General features: G+C 47.3%; 1 protein-coding gene across 1 annotated transcript in view; it reads right to left on the bottom strand.

Annotated features, from left to right (window-relative positions):
* TMEM178B (transmembrane protein 178B) overlaps nt 1-20,574 on the bottom strand; it is a 345,331-nt gene that overhangs the window by 42,193 nt on the left and 282,564 nt on the right. The window contains exon 3 of the mRNA XM_041753440.1: nt 377-514. Coding sequence (XP_041609374.1) covers nt 377-514 — 138 coding nt within the window. The remainder of the gene's footprint in view (nt 1-376; nt 515-20,574) is intronic.

The raw sequence follows: 20,574 nt of genomic DNA, 5'->3' as shown, positions 1-20,574 counted from the left end.
ATTCATAAATCAAGGGTAAGGATAGGCTTTTGAAAAGGAAACTGCCCAGGTAGCACCTGCTTCCCACCCCAAAGTCCAATATGTACATAAAACGCCAGAGCATTTTCTGAGTTTGTGCTTTCTAGGAGTCTGATGCCTCTCTCCGTGTCATTGCCACACAGTCTTTCCCATACCAGGCAATCATACCCCCGAGAGTGAAGGGCCAGATCTTATTAGCCTTCAACCCCAGAAGCTGGCGCAGTGGCAGAGAGCTTTAGAGGAACTCAAAAAAAAATGTTTGATGAATGAATGAATGAGTATTCCCTAGCCATTCTCCCGGAATCCCAGAAACCAGGACCTTTGCCCTCGAATAGGCCCCCCGAGCCCACGGCCTTACCTCCCATGAGGAAGAGAAGCCCTGCCACATACTGCATAAGGCCTCGGTCCCAGCAGCAGCCCAGCACGCCAATGATCCAGCCGAAGAGGATGATGGCCACCGCCATGCCCATGAAGCCGGCTGTCATCCTGCGCAGGTCTGTGGGGGAAGCATGGGGCAACAGTTAGCATCAGAACCTAGAACTCAGGGTCAAGGTACGTCCTGGCCCTGGGCAGAGGGGAGAGGATGGGACACTGCAGGAGCGGGAAGGCAACCTCCCCTTTCCAGACAGATCTGCACAACTGAGCTCCCTTTGTACAGGAGAGCCCCCGAGGGTAGCTATCCTCAGGTGCAAAAAGCAGCCAGCACGGCTTGGTTTGTAAGCATAAGGAGAGATCATCACCGTAATTGGTGTCATTTCTTACGCACTTCCTTTGTGCCAGGTGCAGCCCTGTCCTTCCCAAGCATCTGGCTCAGCTGTCCGAGACGGGTCCCATCTTTATCCCGATTTGAAAAATGGAGTGAACTGCTGAAAGCCGTACAGTGAACAAGCAGCAGAACAGGGCATCAAGCCCAGATCTGCACGGCTCCTGGGCGCCAACCACAGCATCGTTCGCTTCTCAGGGAGAAGTGGGCCTTTAGAGGAGGGCGGGCTCTTGGCCTCCTGGCTGCACCTCCCAAGAGCTCCCTCCCTTCCCTCCAGGGTTGACTGGGCTCCCCAGGAGGTCCAGTGTGAGGAGGAGGCTGCTGCGGTGTCTCCTTCCTCCCCCTCCAAGCCAGCTCCCAGGGGCTCAACTTCCCCTGCATGTGGGGTTGCAGGGCGGGGAACCACGCTTCCTGCCCTTACACTGCACCCCTGCGCAGGCCTCTTCAGCCCCTAAGACCCAAATCAGCCCAGCCTTCTGGGCCTAGCCTTTCTCCACTCCTGGGTTCGCTGACCCCGCCATACAAAGCTGATGTGGGTCCAGGCAAGAGAAGGGCTGAAAAAAGCAATATTTTTAGTAGAAGGGAGAGAGCAGAGCTGCTCTCACATCTCAGCCACCCTCACGCAACATCCTGCCCTAGGCTCTCTCCAGCGCCCTCTGGTGTGTGCCCCACCAGCCTCATGCTCCCTCCCTGGCGTCCAGCCGTCTAACCTCCTGCTGGGCAACACCCTGGTCGCTTGCCCTTGATTCCCTCCACCCTGCCCCAGCACCCACCAGCCTGAAGTTCCCTGTCCACCTCCGTGGTCTGTGCGGAGCCCATCTGCCAGCTCCAGTCCCAGTCCCGCCAATGGGACTCCAAACAGGAGCAAGCCACCTGCCCAGCCTCTGCACCCAGGGGGTTGCCAGGGCAGCCTGGAGGACCCCATGGGCACTCCCTACTCTCAAAGGGAGAGAGACAGTGAGGATACCTGACAGCAAACTCTATCCACATTCCATGCAAGCAAAGGAGAAATCTCCGCTCATCCCCCACTAATACGCAGCAGGTTTCAGCCCACCACGAGGGTGTCCCATCCCCTCTGTTCCTCTCCCACCCCAGTCACCACCGTTGGGAGCGACGGCGGATCCTGGCACGGTTAGGCTAGAGAACTCTCAGTCCTCTCCCCTCGGAAGAGGGACTCGGTCCACCCTCCTTGGCCTGACACGGGGGATGAGATGCTGGCAGCCCTCCACCCAGGGGGAGCTGGCTGGGGTGTGGGGAGACAGAGGCAGAGGACAGCGGCCGGGACAGGAGGCAGGACAGGCCCCTGTGGTGGAGGCCGAAAGCCATCCAGAGAGAGGTTCCTGCTCGATCTGTTCTCCTCTGTCCTCCCCTACCCGATCTGGAAGGCCTGCCCCAGCCAGGTAGGAGTGATACCCATTAGAGTCACTTATGGGAGCTGCCAGGGAGCTAATTATCGCGCCACACTCCACAGATGGCGCCTATCACCAATGTGTCCCAGGAAGCTTCCCGGAGGGGCGCCGCTCGCTCCATCACAGCACAGCGCTCACATGTGCACGCGCCCCCTGAGCCGGCTCCCTGCGTCCGTGCTCGGGCAACCCAGCCAGCTTGAAACAAAGAGGCACAGCCTCGCCAGGTACAGAGGCACTTCTCATCCTGGGACCTAACTGCCTGGTCGTCCTGGCCCTCATCTCCCCACACTGCTTTTTCTGCTGCCACCTGTCTTAGCCCTTCTTCCTTTGCCACCACCCACAGTCCTTGGAGTGAGCCAGGCCCCAGCCCCCCCTGGTTGGTGAAGAGCCCGCCCTTTTGATGTGTGAGTCCATTTGACCCCTGGAAGTGTAGTCAAGGGCAAGGAGGCAGCGGGGAAGGAGAGGTCAGGGTATTTTTGGAGTAACGTAGGTTTATATCCCCTTAAACAGATCAGGAAATTTTGCTCTATGCCCCTGTGAGACCTCTGGCTCCCTTTACAGGGCAGGAGGGGCTTCTAAAATCTCGGCCTCTTTGGCAGCAGGAGAGAGGGACAATGCAGTTAAGGTCACAGAGCCCCTCCCCTGCACTTGGCCTTGCTCATGGGTGGGCCTTCCTGGTCCTCAGGCTCTGCAGATCCACAGGAGCAAAGGTACTGCCTGGGGGATTAAGTGGACCACGTGTCCTATAAGGTGTGTCCCCGTGGGCCAGGAATGGACAAATAGGAGAAGGAAATGCAATTGGAGGAAGCAGGGACACGAAGAAGATAACTTCTCTTGCAGAAGTTCTGAGACAGGGGACCAGGTGTCCCAGGTCCGAGAGGGGCTGTGGCCCTCGAGCACAGATTAGGGGCACTTTGTCAGCAAAAGCTGAGTTGTTGATCTGGAAAGCAGGATGAAGACCAGAGGTCAGGCCTGAGTATTTTCACTGACTGAGGGTATTTTTACCACCACCCCGTGAGTCCAATTTGCAAGATCCAGAGAAGTCAAATAACTTATTGACAAACCAGTGACATAAAAGAAGAGTGAGTTGGGTGGGAAAATAAAATTAATAATGCAGCTAAAGACCTACTGGGTTGTCATGGTGATTGAACAGATGTATTGGGCATTTCTTCCTTCCAAATAAACTGAGAACTATAGTTCCGTGATTTTTTTTTTTTTTCAAATATAGGCATCCACGAGGACGGGCAAATAGGACAAGAGACAACCCAGGACTGGGAGCAGCAAAGCTGGTGGATGGTGCACTTGGCTAGAGCCAAACTAGAGGCAGCAGTGGCAAAGGTGCAAACCAACCCACCGCATCCCCCAGAGGCTCATGAACAGGCACCCACAGGTTCCTCTGAATCAAGCAGTTGTTACCCAGAGGGCAGGAGCATAAATAACCAAGGTTTGGTAGAGTTGTCTGAGATGGAACTAGATCCCTTGATGCCTTCACCCAACTCCACAATGCTTGGGGACTCTCCTCCCTCGCCCTGGGGGGTACACTGGGGATATCTAGCACTGGCGGTTGACAAGCTAATTCCACAGAGACAATTAAGTGACCATTCACCTACAGAATGTTGGCTGCTTGCCCTTGGAATCCTAGCCTCCTTCTACTCGGCCCCCAGACACTATCTGGCCCCTGCCGTCCAGCCTGGGGACCAGGCAAAGCCTTTCCAGTGACGACCAGCACAAGAGGCAAGACCTAGACACCCAGCATTGGGGGAGTCCCACAAGCAGCCCCTCTGACCGCTCTACAATGGACCTTCCCATTGACAAGCCCTCCACCCACTCAGTGCTTCCAGGCAGCGCTTTGGCGCAGCCCCCTGACAAGCCAGTACCAGCACGTATCTATAACCTGGGAGCAAAAGAACCTGAAGAAACAAGCCACGGAGAGAGGAGGCAATAATTCAAAATTATTATTAATATTCCCAGAGAGGGCACAAAACATATTTTGCCTCCATGAAATAAGAACAGGAGTCTACTGAAAACATCTGGAGAATAAAACCAACTCCTTAAAATAGCAGAATCAAAGTCACTGAAATTTATAGCATCAAATCGATTCTAATTCATGTATTAACAGTGCTATCATGTTCCTGAAGAGAGATGTAAGGGAGCTTACAAATCACACATGGTATAACAGGATAAAAATAATTAATGGGAAAGGAAGGGAACAGAAAATAAAGGGAAAAAGCAGCTGGATCTCACATGCAGGCAGGAGGTCCTTAGGTAGGAAATGACACTCTTGTACCTGAATTGAAAGGCAATACACATGATTTCCATTGTCATGGAATCTTTGTTTCCCGGTTGCACTTGAGTGAATCTGAAGGGCCACTCTGCCTGTAGAATGAGCCGGGTGCACACAGCCCCATTTCCTGCCCATCTGCAGTGCCCTGTGTGCCTATTTTATCTCCTGAAGAGTAAGAGGGTTCCTGTTTCACTGTGACTGCTCACAATGCCCACACCCGTGCTCTGCACCCAGGGACTTACACAGCTTGTCTCTCGTTCCCCATTTCTTCCTGCCTTTTTAGAAAAGAAAGAAAAGGGGACCAGCCTTACTCAAGTATTTGAAGCCCTGTTTGAATATTATGTAGGATTGGCCTATGAATAATCCCCTTAGAAAGAACCCGGGATGATGAGCTGAACTCTGCAGGCCAAAGCTGAGATAGAGAAAAATCTCATGAATCCTGTTGGGTGGGAGCCCATCGTCTGTATTCCATGACCCAGATGCTTAACATTCTAAGTTTTGAGACGAGAAAGGTGCATTCTCAACTTTTTAGAAAAAGAATGTAGTTCAGCACAGTGGAAAGAGTGTGCAAAAGGGGGTAATGAGGGAGGGTGGAGGAGGAAAGGCAAGGGGAACCATTGAATAGAACCAGAAAAGGCAGTTCTCCCTCACAGAAAACTTTTGATTTTGAAGTTTACACTCCTATTAACATTTAAATTGAAAGGTATTGCTTTGCAACTCTACACGGGAAACCAGGATATCTGCATTTAAATAAATACCACTTAGAGAAGGAAAATACATATGGGCTCTGAATATCTTTCTATTTGCTCTTTTAAGACCTTGCACAGAAAAATGATGATTGTAATTTTTTTTTCTCATAAAAAAAAATCCCCCAAATCACAAAAAAATGGTGAGGGTAAGTATGTGTTAGACCCTTCTGGGATGGTACCCAGTGGAGACGGGGAGAGGACACTTTATTAATGGCCCAAGGGCCAACGTGGGGAGTGACCAGCAAGGCCACATGGGGGCACGTCTGGGTTAAACTCAAGCTCTCCCTCTACATGAAATGAGCATATCACCCCTGCCACGACGGTGGAAGACTGTAGGCTGCCCTTGGAGCTGGACACTCATTCATGGATTCATCAGTCCCTTGGGGTTCAAGGTCACAGGAACTGGAAGATAGAACAAGATAGCAAGGCCAGAACTCCAGTACTTTCGCCCCAAGGGGTCAGTCTGCAATGAACATGCCAGCTGTGGGATATGGTATTAACTCAAGACAAATGGATTTAAATGAGAAGGAATATTTCAGGGCCCATTTATGGGCACACCAAGTGGGGGTCTGGTTCTGGGTAACCATACAGAGATTTGACAGTTGAGAATAGAAGCACGGATTATGGTCCTGCCCCATACTGGCCACGTGGACTTGAGCAAGTGAGTCCATCTCTCGGGATCTGGGGTCTCTGCCCTTGTGAGCGGAGGTTCTGACACTACTTGCTTCAAAGGGTTATTAAAAGGATTAAGTCAGTTAATAGGTATAAACTTCTTACAACAGTCCCTGGCACAAAGCTGGAGCTACACACAGCATTATGGATAGAAATGGAAGTCTCTTAGAGTCACTCTCTTTTTCATGCTCCCTGTCTTGTTCATTTGCTGTCTGTAAGCACAAAAGGGGCTGGGCAACAAGTCGGGGTTAGCCCCTAATTAAAGACTGGGCACCCAGAGGAACAGCCTTCTGAAATCTGTTCTTATGCCTCTCAGGTACCTAGAGAAGCCAACATGAAGGCTTTATGTTCTCTTCATTAATACTGAGATGCATCCAGCCCGGAGTGTTGATGCTTCCTATCCTCCGTGGACCAACCAGCTGGAGGCTGCAGCAGCTCGCAGCAGAGGGGCTGGTGGCCACGGAGGCTATCAGAACCCGGGGCTCTTGCAGTGAGCACCGCATTGGCTGGAAGGGAGAAAGACACACAGGCAGGACCCCAACTCTGCTGTGAGGGCTCCCGTGACAGTTAATTAAAATTGAAACAGAGAAGTAGCTAATGGGAGACGTTGCCTACAGCTTTCTTATAGAGGGTAAGTTGGTTCAGCATAATGTAGTTATATTTAAAAAGTTATTTTTATGTGAAAACAAACAAAATAGCTCTTAGGTCTGCCTGATTGGGTTTGATTCCTGAAAGGTCCTTCAGACCTCCATCTTTCTCTAAGCACCCCCCCAGGCTCCGGTCATAGCGGACTGAGATCCCCCTCTTTCCTGGTGGGCACTGTGCTCCCTGCTGACATGGCTGCCCACCCGCTCCACGGGGCAGGCTTCTCATCATCCTTCAAGGCCTGACAAGTCAACATCTGGGAGGTTCCCAGGCATGTTACTAGACACTGGTGTCCAGTGCCCAGGCTCCTCCAGCACTTCTCACATATCTTAGGGTAATCACTTAGGTCTCCCCCCCTGCAGTAAATGCAAGCTTGTTCAGGGCTGTGGTCATGTCTGGGTTTTTCTTTTGTTCTTCCCATCTCTGGTGCATTGCCTGACATAAGCAGGTGCTCGATAAATGTTTGCTAAATGAGCTCACCGTCCCATCCTGAAACAGTTACTAAAACTGTGTGCACCATGGAATAAGGCAGGGTGAGGGGGACGTCCCCGCCCCATTCAACACCCTGCAGTGACTCAGCTGTCCTGGTGACTTGTAGCCAATGTCTCTCTCCTCCGATCTGATTTTATTTTTGAAAGCCAATAGTAACTACCACTTAACAATCCAATATACTTGTTTATTGTGTACAAACAAAACATCTGTGTAGGTCCAGGTTCCAGATCACATAAAGTCATGCAGCCTGGGGGCTCCTTACCACAAAGTTTAATGTTATGATGCCCATTAGATCGTGAACATGATGTCCCACAGATTATAAACCCAACAGACCTTTCTGTACCACCCTCCTAAGTCAGGAAGAGACCATCGGGGGAAAGATAGATGTTGTAGAACCAAGAAGTGAAACGTTTCTGGGTCAGAAGACAGGCTTGCTTGAGCTTCTCTGTCCTCATCCCTACCTCTGGATTCGAGAGCTGCCATAAATAGGGATATTATGTGATGCCGCCGTACAAATCACATCCATTGTCAAAACAATGGAAGGCAAATTGCAGAATGTGTACTTGCCTGATGAGCTAGGTCAGCAGCTAAACCAAGTGCCTGGAAGGAAGGAAGAAGGAAAGAAAAGCCCAGAAGTAAGAAGCAGAGTTCAACAAATCACAAGACTCCCTTCTCCCTGTAGCCCCACTGCTATACCACCAGCAGAAACCATGAAGGGAGTCACAAAAAGGAACCCCAACTTAGCCAACCAGACACACCTGGGGAGACCCTGTTCAGCACCTGGCCCTCTGTTCCTAGGGTCTTCCTACTGGGAGAGAGGAACGAGACCAGTACAATCCAACATTCATCTTGAGACACTCCCAGGTCTTCTCCTCTGTATCATGTGTCACTGATAGCTGCTCTGAGTGCACAGTACAGAAATCAGGGTGGCTTGGCAAGCATGTGTCCCCGGTGAGCCCCCCCCCCCAAAAAAAACAATCAGAAGATGCAAGCTTTAAAGCACACAGGCACCTTGCAGTGTGCTCTCTTTCCAGAAAAATGCTGTGGGTGCCAGAGAATGGGCTGATGACAAAGAATCTGAAAAGCCTAGGGAAGGGGAAGATAAATAGGCTCCAACATTTATTGTGTATTTACTATGGGCTGTCATCGTGTTGGGTAATTTCCACAGATGTGTCCATAAGCCTCTGAATGGCTCTGTAATGTAGACATTATTTTTCTCCTTTTGTTGACTTAGACATTGAGACAAGGGAATTTCAGCCAGTGACCTAGGGACCAAGGTCACCAGATAGTAAGAGGCAGGTCTGGGAAAGGGCCTCTGCTCACCCATGCCCTCTCCATTGCTTAGACCTTTCCAGACTTGGTGCCACTTCAGACCCCAGAAGAGAATTTAACATTCGGTAGAATGTAATGGAAGAACTTGATTTGGCTATTGCAGTAATTCTTTTGAGGAAGGTCAATGACAAGGGAAAGCTCATAATAGACTATTGTGATATAGATATAGATATGATACAGACTATCACTACGGACCCACTTACTCCAGATGACCCCTACAGCGCAGGTGTATATATGTGTGTCGAGCACCGGTGTGGGAAGAACAAGGCAGAGGCACACCAGGTGTTAACAGGGAGCATTTTTGTAAGTCTGCAACCTCTTCGGGAGCTTCCTGGGAGAAATCTGAAACTGACCCCCAGGTATAGAGGGTGGAGACAGACAGAGGAGAGGCAGGCCACTCCATGTTGGTAGCTGGTGGGTTTAATAAGCAAAGGGAACCTACTTACAAGGCTTGTCTTGGGCACCACAGGATGAGCACACCTCCACACCTGTCCACCAAGTCTTAAAAGTTCACATAGAGGCTTTAACTGGGTTCAGTCACACATACCGTCCAGAGGGTCTCCATACTATATCACTATCTCAAGGCTGTGCCCTTGGGGCAGCCTCTGGGAGCAGGAAAGGGGATCAGAATCCACAGTCCAAGGACAGGGAATGGATCAGAAGCCTCTGAGGGCCACAGTCCAGCCTACTGGTCAACCAAGGGTCATGTCCTCTCAATGACCTCCCCAACGCGTTCTGGGGTGTGATATTTTGGATTCTGTTTGTTCTTTTCTATAACAGGAAGGTGTCCTTTAACAATCAGATTTTGAATTCTTTAGAAGATTTGAGCTTTACTGTTTTTAAAGTTCTCTCTCTCTCTTTTTTTTTTAAGATTTTATTTATTCATGAGAGACACAGAGACACACACAGAGAGAGAGAGGCAGAGACACAGGCAGAGGGAGAAGCAGGCCCATGCAGGGAGCCCGATGTGGGACTCGATCCTGGGTCTCCAGGATCAGGCCCTGGGCTGAAGGTGGTACTAAACCACTGAGCCACCCGGGGATCCCTGTTTTTAGCAACCTAGTATCTGAACTGTGACAAAAGGTGGTGATACCCATCCAGCCTGGCCACAGATTCCTCCTGACTGCCTTTTCAAAGACATACATACAAAATAATTTCTTGTTTCTCTTTTAGCAGTGAAAGCCAAAGACCTGCCTAACAGTGCGCACCATGGAAACATTTGCCACTGGAGGACAGAGCCTCCTCTACCCAGCAGCTCCAGCTCAGACCAGACTGAGCTGATTGTCAGGAATGGGCTCTAAACAGTCATTGCCCCCAGTGGAGCTACCCCAGAACCTCCAATAACTCCCAGAGATGTCTACAGCTATCTCCTTACCTTAAACTATCCCTTCAACCATTGAGATCTCCATTAACAAAGCGTAGCAGGATCTATTTGAACAGCATGATAGCATAAAAAACAAACACTGAATGTTATATTAGAAGACCTGCATTTGAGTCTTTGTTCTCTATGCTGGCTGTATGCATTGGATGAGTCCCAGATACACTCTTGCTTCCGAGGCCTCACAGCTGAGAACAACACGGGATGAGCCCCCTCTCTCCATCTTCCAAAGTATGGTAGCCACCAGCCACATCGTGGGTACTTGAAATTGCTGCTGAGTCCTTGCACTGAGACATGTGTAAGTGGAAAGTACACACAAGCTGTCAAAGACTCAGTGTGAATTTTCACCAAATATTGCAGTAACAATTTTTTTTTACTGATTACATGTTGATATATGGGCTAGATAAGATGTTATTAAGATTAATTTTATCGGTTTCTTATTAGGCATTGAATGTGGCTAGAAGAAGATTTAAAATTAGATGTGTGGTTTGCAGCCTATGGGACAGCACTGTTCTAAGAAGAGGTGTTAAGTCCTCATGCTAAATGCGATACAAGGGGCCCCGAGCTACTTCGGCAACCTGTAGTGCATTTGGCAACTATGGTTTACATATAGCAGGAGGTGTCTCCCTGCTTTCCCATTCCTCCACCAGCACCACTTTAAGCTGAGGAAAGGCCCCTTGGGAGTAATATTGGGAGAGCTGCACACGGATACCCTAGAGACTGGGTGATGGTAGCTACATGTGGCCTGAGAAAATGAGGCAAGAACCTGGTTAAGAGCTATCTTTCGCCAGATGACAAAACCATGCACCTAGAGTTTGGCTGGGGAAGGATCCTGTGCTTTCTTCATGGGCCACATGAATGTTGATGAAGAACGAAGGTGTCCTTGAAAAGACTACATTTAAGAATTTTGCCTGTAGGGGTGTGATGACCACAACAGGAAGGGGCTCCATGGTGGGATGGCACCAAATATGGAGGTTGAGGATGGAGTGGGACCAGGTCAGCTGGAAGGCACAGGCCTGCATTAGGAAGCAAAGGTGGGTGTCAACTCCACAAAACTCCTCCAAAGGAATCACCAAAGCACCTGACAGAAGATAGAGCCAGAGCCTGAGCCCTGCTGTGTGCAGGGACCCGACTCAGAGAGCAATTGCACCAGGCGCCGGGCCCTGTGCATGGCCTCCCTGGCCTCCCAACCCTACAGGAGGCAGAACTCGAAGGGCACAGGGACAGCAGGTGGGGCAATGAGGATAAAAGACTGACAGATCTCTCCGCTCACTGCAGGTTTCCAAGAGCCAGGCAAACCCAAGCTAGGAAAGGGGGAAGATTTCAGTGAGACACAAGTCTCAAAGTCTGCTCTCAGCTCTGACTTGCAGTTGAACATCTGCAATGAAAGTTTACTAATACCTGAAAGCTAACCCCCAAATCTGCGCCGTCTCCCACAGACGTCATCTCGGAATGGGGATGGGAGATCAGATGGGAGGACCTTAGAAGGTTACAGTGAGGGCAACCCAGGTGGCTCAGTGATTTAGCACCACCTTTGGCCCAGGGCATGATCCTGGGTCCCGGGATGGAGTCCCACGTCAGCCTCCCTGCATGGAGCCTGCTTCTCCCTCTGCCTGTGTCTCTGCCTCTCTCTGTGTTTCTCAATAAATAAATAATAATAAAAGAAAAGAAGTTTACAGTAAGAAAAAGATCAACTTGTAGGGCTGCCTTTTCAGTAAAATGGTTAGAGATGGCTTCATACAAGTCGTATCTGCGCCATGCATAATAAAAGAAGCATTTTTTTTAATATGCCAAGCATGTCCTGAGCCCTTACTATACATTACCACATTTAATATTACCAACAAGTTGATGAGTCTATCATTCTCCTTTCACTGATGAGATAAAAGTAACTTGCCCTAAGCCTGGCAGTTTAGGAGTAGGAGATTCCAAAACTCAGGCTCTAAATCACTGTGCCCTACAGCCTCCCAGATTCGCTGATCAACTGAGATCTGTCATAGCCTTTTGTAAACCATAAAGTGCTACCACAAATACCAGTGATCATTTATGTTCATTGCCAGGCTACAAGGCAGACAAACAGACACAACAGACCCAGTGGACATGACTGGTGTCATCCACTGTGTACATAGCAGGCTCAGGGCATACCAGGTATGACAAATAAAATGGGAAATATAAGACCAGCAACTTTTCTCACCCCCTGAAAAATCTTTTTTTAAAAAAAAAAAAATCTTTAAATTTGCAATGCTGGGCAAGTTTATTTTCTAATTTGTAAGTATGATAAAGGGGCCCAAGGGATGTGTGCTTGCCTCCGTCCACATACAAGCAAAGAGGTTTCCTGAAGCCCAGGGGCACAGGGTGGCAGGAGGTGGCAGTGGGGCAGAAAACAGGGTGGGAGTAGCAAGAACTGAGGAAGAGTGGTGAGTACTTCCCTGGGAGTGGGAGCTGGCCTTTGATCCTGTCCAGTAGTTCACTACTTCAGGTAAGTCACATTATTTCTGCATTCACCTGTCTGCTTTCTGAAATGGAGGTGGTAATACCTTTCCTGCCTGGGGCTCTGGGAGTAGGATGATTCCGCTGCTCCAGCAGGTGTGCTTCTGAGCCTCCTTTTTGCAATATATCAGCCTGCCCTTATCTCAAGAGATAGAGCACAACTCAAAAATAGTGTTATTAAAACAATAATAATAATAATACGCAAGTGATGAATTATTGAACACTGCATAGGAAACCAAGTATGTACTCTATGTTGGCTAATTTAATTTAAATAAAAAACAACAGGGGCACCTGGGTAGCTCAGTGGTTGACTGTCTGCCTTGGGCTCAGGTCATAATCCCAGGGTCCTGGGATCAAGTCCCACATTGGGCTCCCTGCATGGAGCCTGCTTCTCCCTCTGCCTATGTCTCTGTCTCACTCTCTGTCTCTCATGAATAAATAAATATAATATTTAAAAAAAACACAAAAACCCTAATAATAATATATAATACTACCTACACAACCATGAAATCATTTTTGAGGAGTGAATAATCTTAAATCAAATCAATGATATGGGTTGTGCACCTCCCACAGGCTGGAAGTCACTGTGTATAAGACAGCAGAGCCTCCTCCCCATACTGTGGTTCTCTTCCCTTAAGCGGATGCTTGATAGTGGCCAGGAACAAGTGAGTGGACTTGGTTGACCTCTCCTTTCCCCTCACGCCTTCCTCTGTGGTTCTCCTGACTTGTTTTTGGAGGCTGAGACTCAGGCTTCTTTGGCAGATGGTTAAAGCTCATTCAAATAAAGGCCTTGCCAAGAAAAGGTATTCTGGAGAATAAAAACTAAAGTTATATCCTACCTACCACTTGAAAATAATTCCATCAAAGGAAAGTCTCTCTTTGGGATCATCCCATATGCATTTGTTTATTCATTCAATGTATTTTTTTAAAGATTTTATTTATTCATGAGAGACACAGAGAGAGACAGAGACACAGGCAGAGGGAGAAGCAGGCTCCTGGTGGGGAGCCTAAAGTGGGACTCAATCCCAGGACCCTAGGATCACAACCTGAGCCAAGCCAAGATGTTCAGCCACTGAGTCACCCAGGCGCCCCTCATTCAATGCATTTTTACCAAGCAGCTGCTACAAGTGACAACAAAACTGATTTGAGTCACCAAAACTGAGTCCCTGGCTTCATGACATCTTCTTTCCAGGGAGAAAGACAAGCTTTATAACATAGACATGAACGTATATATTCAGGTCACAAGACAAACTAGACACCTATACACAAACCCATGTGTCTACATGACAAAGATAAATGCTATGACAAAAAATAAAGCAGATAAAGGGGGACAAGATGCAGTGGGGTGCAGGTGGGGCTTGTTTAACACATAGAGATGAGGAGAGCTCTCTTAAGAATGTGACATTTAGGGGCACCTGGGTGGCTCAGTGGTTGAGTATCTGTCTTTGGCTCAGGTTGTGATCTCGGGGTCCTGGGATTCAGTCCCACGTCGGGTTCCCTGTAGGGAGCCTGCTTCTCCCTCTGCCTGTGTCTCTGTCCCTCTCTCTGTGTCTTTCATGAATAAATAAATGAAATCTTAAAAAATAAAAAACAAAGAATGTGACATTTTAGCAGACACTCGAAGAAGCGAAGCAATGGACAGGTGAGTAGCTGGAAGAAAGGCATTCCAGGAAGAGGGAACAGCTGGAGGAAAGCTGCTAAGGCAGGAATCTGTTCACCACATTTGAGGAAAAATAAGACCTCATCTTCTAGACAGGGCCTATTTAATATTCTTCTATTCACAATTATAACAGCACACTGACTTAGAACCACCATGATAAGTCTTGGTGACCACTTGAAAATAAAGAAGTACCCTCTATAACCAAGTTCTCTTAGAACTTAGAAAAAAAAAGTGGCAGAGTTCGTTGATAGAAATTAGTGGTTGAGTGTGAGAGGCACAGAGAGGGGTGAGTTGCTGGCAATTTCCAGGCTCCTGACTTGGATGATAGGAAATGGTGATGCTATTGACCATGATACAGAATAAAAGAAAAGGTGGGGTGCCTGGGTGGCTCATTTGGTTAAGCATCCAACCCTTGGTTTCATGAGCTCAGGGTCACAAGATCGAGCCCAGTGATGGGCTCTGTGCTCAGTGGGGAGTCTGCTTGGGATTCTCTCCCTCTCCTTCTGCCCCTCCTCTGCTCTCTCCCTCAAATAAATAAATAAATCTTAAAAGAAAAAAAGAACAAAGGAAAAGGCATAGAGTATTGCTTTTCTGAGTGGACTTACTTCTATTTCCTTTTTTATTTTTTGGAGGCGGGGGCAGGAGGAAGGATGGGGAGGACAGATCTCGGCAGAGAAGGATGTGATGATCAGTTTGTCAAATACCTAGAAGACATGTAACTGGAAATGTCCATTATGGCACCAGAGATATGGTTCTCGTGCCTGGGAAAGAGATTACTATTTGAGGTGGGAAGCTGCAGGACTGAATGCCTGCTCTCTCAGGGTAGGTGTATAAAACTGAGAGGAAGGCTAAGGATAGAATTTGAACACCAATATTTAAGGGCTGAGAAGAGGGAGAGAAGGAGGAGCATGGATGGTCTAACAGAGTCAGGCAAAATTCAGCATGAGAGGTGTCAGTGGAGTGAAAGGAAGAGAGTTTCAATGACTCTCATGTCATTGAGATCAAATAAGACATAATGTCATAAAACATTCAGCAAAGATTTGCTGAGCGCCCACTGTGTGCCAGGCATTGTGCTAGCAACAGGGAGCACGGTAGATCATAAAACCGGCACCGTCTGTCCCACGTGAAGCTTACCAGATTCATAACTAGGTCTCTCCTGATCTTGGCAAACGCTCTTTAACGGATGTCAGTCTCGCTGAGTTACTAGGAATGAATGGGAGATAAGGAATAAAAGTCACTTAGCTACTGTGCTTTCAAGTACGCTGACTGTAGAGAAGAGGAGGGAGATGGAGTGACAGGGTGGAACACAGAGTGAGGACTTTTCTTTTGTTGAAATATGCAAGATTGAGTCTATTTCTATGCAGAGGAGGATGAATTAGCAGAGGGAATAAGACTGAAGATCCTGGAGACAACACTCTTTCACACACTCTGCATTTTCTCCAAATCCAAGTCAAAGCCACACGCACTCAAGATAAAGTCCCTGATCCCACTGGACAAATGCGGGCAGCACAGCCGGGTGCTGAAAGCTCTGAATATGGGGGTCAGACTCTCTGGGCTTCAACCCTATGACCTTACTGTCCCTGTGCCTCAGTTTCCTTTTCCATAAGCAGGGATAAGAAGCGTACCAACCTCAAAGATGGTTTTGAGAATTATATTTGTATATGACCTTGAGGTTGGCACAAAGTGCATGCCAATAAATGCCCAGAAAGTAAGGCCTGGAAACAGATACACCTTATACACTTAAACCTACACAATGCACGTGCAATGGAAGGGGCAGAGAAACAAGGTAGAGGGGAGGAGGGTTAGAAAGAGGGTGAGTATCAGTGAGAGACACCTTCCCTTTCCACAGTCCCTCAGGGCTCAGTTCAGACCCCATCTTCTTGAGTACTTCCATCCAGAACCACCTGTTCCGTAGGAAGGGCCCATCACGTAGCACACCTATGGGCAGGACCTCTCACTTACTGGACGCTTGTTCATTCGCCGACTCACTTATTTGGCCCTCACTTGGGCAGCTCCATGTTTTATCCAGGAATTGTTTTACAAAGATGGGTAAGACACCAGCCCCTCCCTCAAGAAGGCTGCTGGCCCATAAACCCTTGGATTTTTTCTCCCCCTGTCTGCCATGTCTCATAGAGTCATTCAACCACTTGGAAAAACGAGACAGCATTACTTCTCTTTGTCTCTTACAACATCTAATACATAGGAAGAGTTCTTTAGAGGAGTTCTAAAGCTCCACAGAATGAAGGAATGAATCTATTCCATTCGGTAAATACACATAGGAGTAGGAGCCCACGGTGTCTCTCCTGAAAGATGAGTTAGCAAGAGGGAGAGGCACCGATCTTTATCCGTCACTTATGTGCCAGGCACTGTTGACAGTATACAACTCACTTAGAGCCAGTCAATGAGAAAGCCTTTTCTATTGGTTTTGTTGAAAAGTGATGCCTAATGGCTTCACTTTTATGTTTTCAAATGTTTTCCATTTTGTGTGGTTTGCTTTCTAGGCTTGAAGCGTCTCATGTGACTGGAAACATTTTTCATGCTTCATGTGTAGTCTGTCACTTTTGAGTTTTGCCAGTGTTTGGCTGGTGGGTCTTTTGTTAAGTAAATGCTTGTTATGTACTTTGTGTCTGCTTCGATAAGAGACAAGCATGCCCACCCCTTGGCCCCATGTGTGCCTTTCCCTCCCTCCAACCTCATACATTGTCTTTGTTCTGAAGCAGGCCCTCGGAGCCTCTTCCAGCAAGGTGCTCACTAATGAGGCCAGGATCATTGGCAGTATGTGAAAACTCAGAATAAAATGGGAAACATTGGGTAAAAACTTTGTCATGGTTCTCCCAAAGGAGTTAGCGTTTGATTTATTTCTGAGTTAGAAAAAAAATAAATAAATGGATCATGGCTGTTTTTTTTTTAAGCATGATGGGTAAAATATTTAAGGCAAGATGTTTATCTCTTGACACCTAGCTTTCCCACTTCTTAAATGATTACTGTAGGAAAAGTAGCCAAGTTGTTTATCCAACACTAGCTCATCAGGTCTTTGCACTTCCCATGTCTTCACCCCCAGCAACAGAACAAATCTCAAGTTAAAGATTCTTTTCTGCCTTCTGAGAATACTGTCTTAGTCACTGGAAAGGGGAAAAGAGTCAGGGTCTTCTGTGCTTGTAGGATTTAGACTCAAGGGTTAGGGGGACACTCCTGGACTCTGGGCTGGACCACATTCATCTGACTGGGAGGCGTCTAGATGTTCTTGAGCAGGTTACAAACAAGGAACTCATTCTCCTGCTCAGAAGAACCTGAGAACACAGGATGAGAAGACTTAAAGTTGTAGCCTGGTCCCTTCTGGCTCTGGGGCCTGATGAATTAATAAAGAATTTTTTCTTGAAAGATGAGTATTTATATTTATCTGAATTTATAATTTAAATTTTACTTTGGCTGCATTCAAATATTCTTACACATATCAGAGCTAAATTTCTACTCATCTGCTGTCTATTAACTCTATTTCAGCAGCACAGACCTCTCACCTGGGCTCCATATGCCTCATGACTTTCCGGATATGTTGATAAGGGTGGTCTGCTTATGCCTCTAATTCAGAACCGCCAAAACTCCACTCCTCATCTTTACTCTCAAAGCACTCCTCCCCCTATTGACACCAATGGTACCACCGTCCTCATGACCCAAACCTCAGTGCCATTTTGAATCCTCTTCCTTTCTTGCCTTCTTCCCTTCTGACCAGTTAGTTGCCAAGTGTATCAGATTATGCTTCCATGATGATTCATGCACGCGTCCCCTCCCCTCTATCCCCACCACCTTGTCCTCTTTACATTGCCCCTGGTGTAGTCAGAAGAGCCTGAGCTCATCTGTGTTAGGCTTAACACCTGGCTCTGTAACTTTCTGCCCACATGGCCTTTGGCAAGCCTCACTTCCCCACCTCTAAGTAGAGGTGAGGGGATTGACCTAAAATTCCATGCAGTGTCTGGCCCTTAGTGGGATCCCAAATAGCACCAGCACTCTTCATCCTTGCTGAAATTCCTCCTGCCCTGAGTCCTTCCTTCTAGGGCTTCTCTTCTCCAATCAGCCAGATTAATTTTTCTAAAGCAAAATTTCTCACCCTGCATGCCCAAAACCTTGATCACTTCCCACTGTCTGTCGGAGTAAAGGCCACATGGCAGGCCCTTTAGATCTCACCTTTGCTGACAGCAGCATAGTCTCTCTCCTCACTTCCCTCTTCTATGTGCTCTGTACCAGGGTCACCTGAAGGGCCTACCCTTCTCCAAAGGATGCTCTCTACTTTCCTAGTCTCTGCTCATCCTGAAGAGAAGGCACTTGCCCCACCTATGTGTCCGGAGCCTGCTCACCCAGCTTCTGCTCCATTCTCAAACCTTCAGAAAGTCCCTCCAGTCCTCAGCAGGAAGATACGCTCACTTTTTTGTGACACAAAATTGATCCACTTAACTTGATTTGTGGCAAAACCCAAAATAAATAGGGGCACCTGGGGGGCTCAGTGGTTGAGTGTCTGCCTTTGGCTCAGGTCATGATCCTGGGGTCCTGGGATCGAGTCCCACATCGGGCTCCCCATGGGGAGCCTGCTTCTCCCTCTGCCTGTGTCTCTGCCTCTCTCTCTGTGTCTCTCACGAATAAATAAAACTTTAAAAAAGATAAATAAATAACAAATAAATCATACAAGACAAATACATACAAATAATACAAAAAATAATATACAAAATAAATAACACATACATATAATTTACCCAACTTTTAGCACTCTTCAGAGATTGTTTAATTGTCATGGTTAAATAAACATGTATGTTAAGGAGATGTCATTTGTAAGTATTTAGATATAAATTTACAGTAGCTTAAAGTATTTGTTGGCATGTGGGAGTAGACAAAGCTAAACGTGAGGCACTAGCTTTCTATATTGGAGCCTCCATATTTCTATATGGTAAATTAATTTGAGGAATAAAAGCCATTTGCAGATATTCTCTAGTGAAGTATTAATTTCCAAATGTTAAAAGTTGACCAAACACATCCTTCTACGTTAGAAGTACAATGCAGACGTTCAAAACCCCTCTGTGAAAACGGCAAACAACCTAAACTGTTCCAATAATTAGGAAATAGTTAAATAAATTGTTGCATACACACATTATGGGCTAATATGGAGCCATAAAAATGATGTTTCTGAAGAAATTAAATGATGTTGAAAAAAGCAAGATATGAAATTGTACATTCTCTCTGCTCCCAGCCATATACTAATAATGATTGTGAACCCTAATGATAATAAGCAGGAAAAAAAAGGAAACCTAAAGAAAAGACACTTCACATTCTCCTGTGGCAGTCAGAGAGCACCCACCCCTGGTTCCTACAAGGCCAGCCACCCACAGCCCTTGGGGGTCCCCTCAGTTCCCGAGTACAACCCACATGTGGCACAACGCCTGTGGGCCTGCTGCGTCCTCCTCCCCTGGACTATGTGTGCATATATGTGATGAATAAACAGTTGGGAAGAGAAGAGAAGAGAAGAGAAGAGAAGAGAAGAGAAGAGAAGAGAAGAGAAGAGAAGAGAAGAGAAAGAAAAGAGGGAGGGAGGAATGCAGACGTTCAAAACCCCTCTGTGAAAAACGGCAAACAACCTAAACTGTTCCAATAATTAGGAAATAGTTAAATAAATTGTTGCATACACACATTATGGGCTAATATGGAGCCATAAAAATGATGTTTCTGAAGAAATAAATGATGTTGAAAAAAGCAGATATGAAATTGTACATTCTCTCTGCTCCCAGCCATATACTAATAATAATTGTGAACCCTATGATAATAAGCAGGAAAAAAAAGGAAACCTAAAGAAAAGACACTTCACATTCTCCTGTGGCAGTCAGAGAGCACCCACCCCTGGTTCCTACAAGGCCAGCCACCCACAGCCCTTGGGGGTCCCCTCAGTTCCCGAGTACAACCCACATGTGGCACAACGCCTGTGGGCCTGCTGCGTCCTCCTCCCCTGGACTATGTGTGCATATAGAAGGAAGGAAGGAAAGAAGGAAGGAAAGAAGGAAAGAAGGAAAAGGTTAATGGGGGAAGAAGATTATGGGTAATTTCCATCTTATCTTTTCTGTGGTTTCCAAATTCTCCACAATAAGCATGTCTTGCTTTTATAATCAAAGAGGAACACAGTCAAAGCATGGTTTGAAAACAAACACAGCAACAAACCATTGTCCTTGAGCTTGGCTGAGGCATGCCGGGTAGAGGAAGTTCAAATGGCTTGTTTGAGCCTTCTCTAGCCAGAGGTTGTTGTTCATGGAGGATCTGGCTTCCACAGCCCGATCACACAAGAAGGCTTCCTCCTCATCAGCCTCGACCAAACACTGTGAGCAACTGCATGCGCTATACCCTCAGGGATTTTACTTCTAGGCAAGATGACCCAGAATGTCAGGGAAAAGGAACCAGAGTCTTGCAGAACAGAGGATTTGTTTCTTCTGTAACATCCCTGTCGGTGACTGCCAATGCATACTGGGAGAAGTCTTAATTTTATTTGTTTAGTTCTTAAAATTCTTTTTTTTTTTAATTAAGATTTTGTTTAGTTTTTCATGACAGACAGACACACACACACACACACACACACACACACACACACACACAGGTGGGGGCGGGGCAGAGACATAGGCAGAGGGAGAAGCAGGCTCCATGCAGGCAGCTGACG

The sequence above is a fragment of the Vulpes lagopus genome, chromosome 4, assembly GCF_018345385.1.
Source record: "Vulpes lagopus strain Blue_001 chromosome 4, ASM1834538v1, whole genome shotgun sequence".
NCBI classification, from domain to species: domain Eukaryota; kingdom Metazoa; phylum Chordata; class Mammalia; order Carnivora; family Canidae; genus Vulpes; species Vulpes lagopus.
Note: the sequence above shows the minus strand (reverse complement) of the source record. Positions and strands in the feature narration are given on the sequence as shown.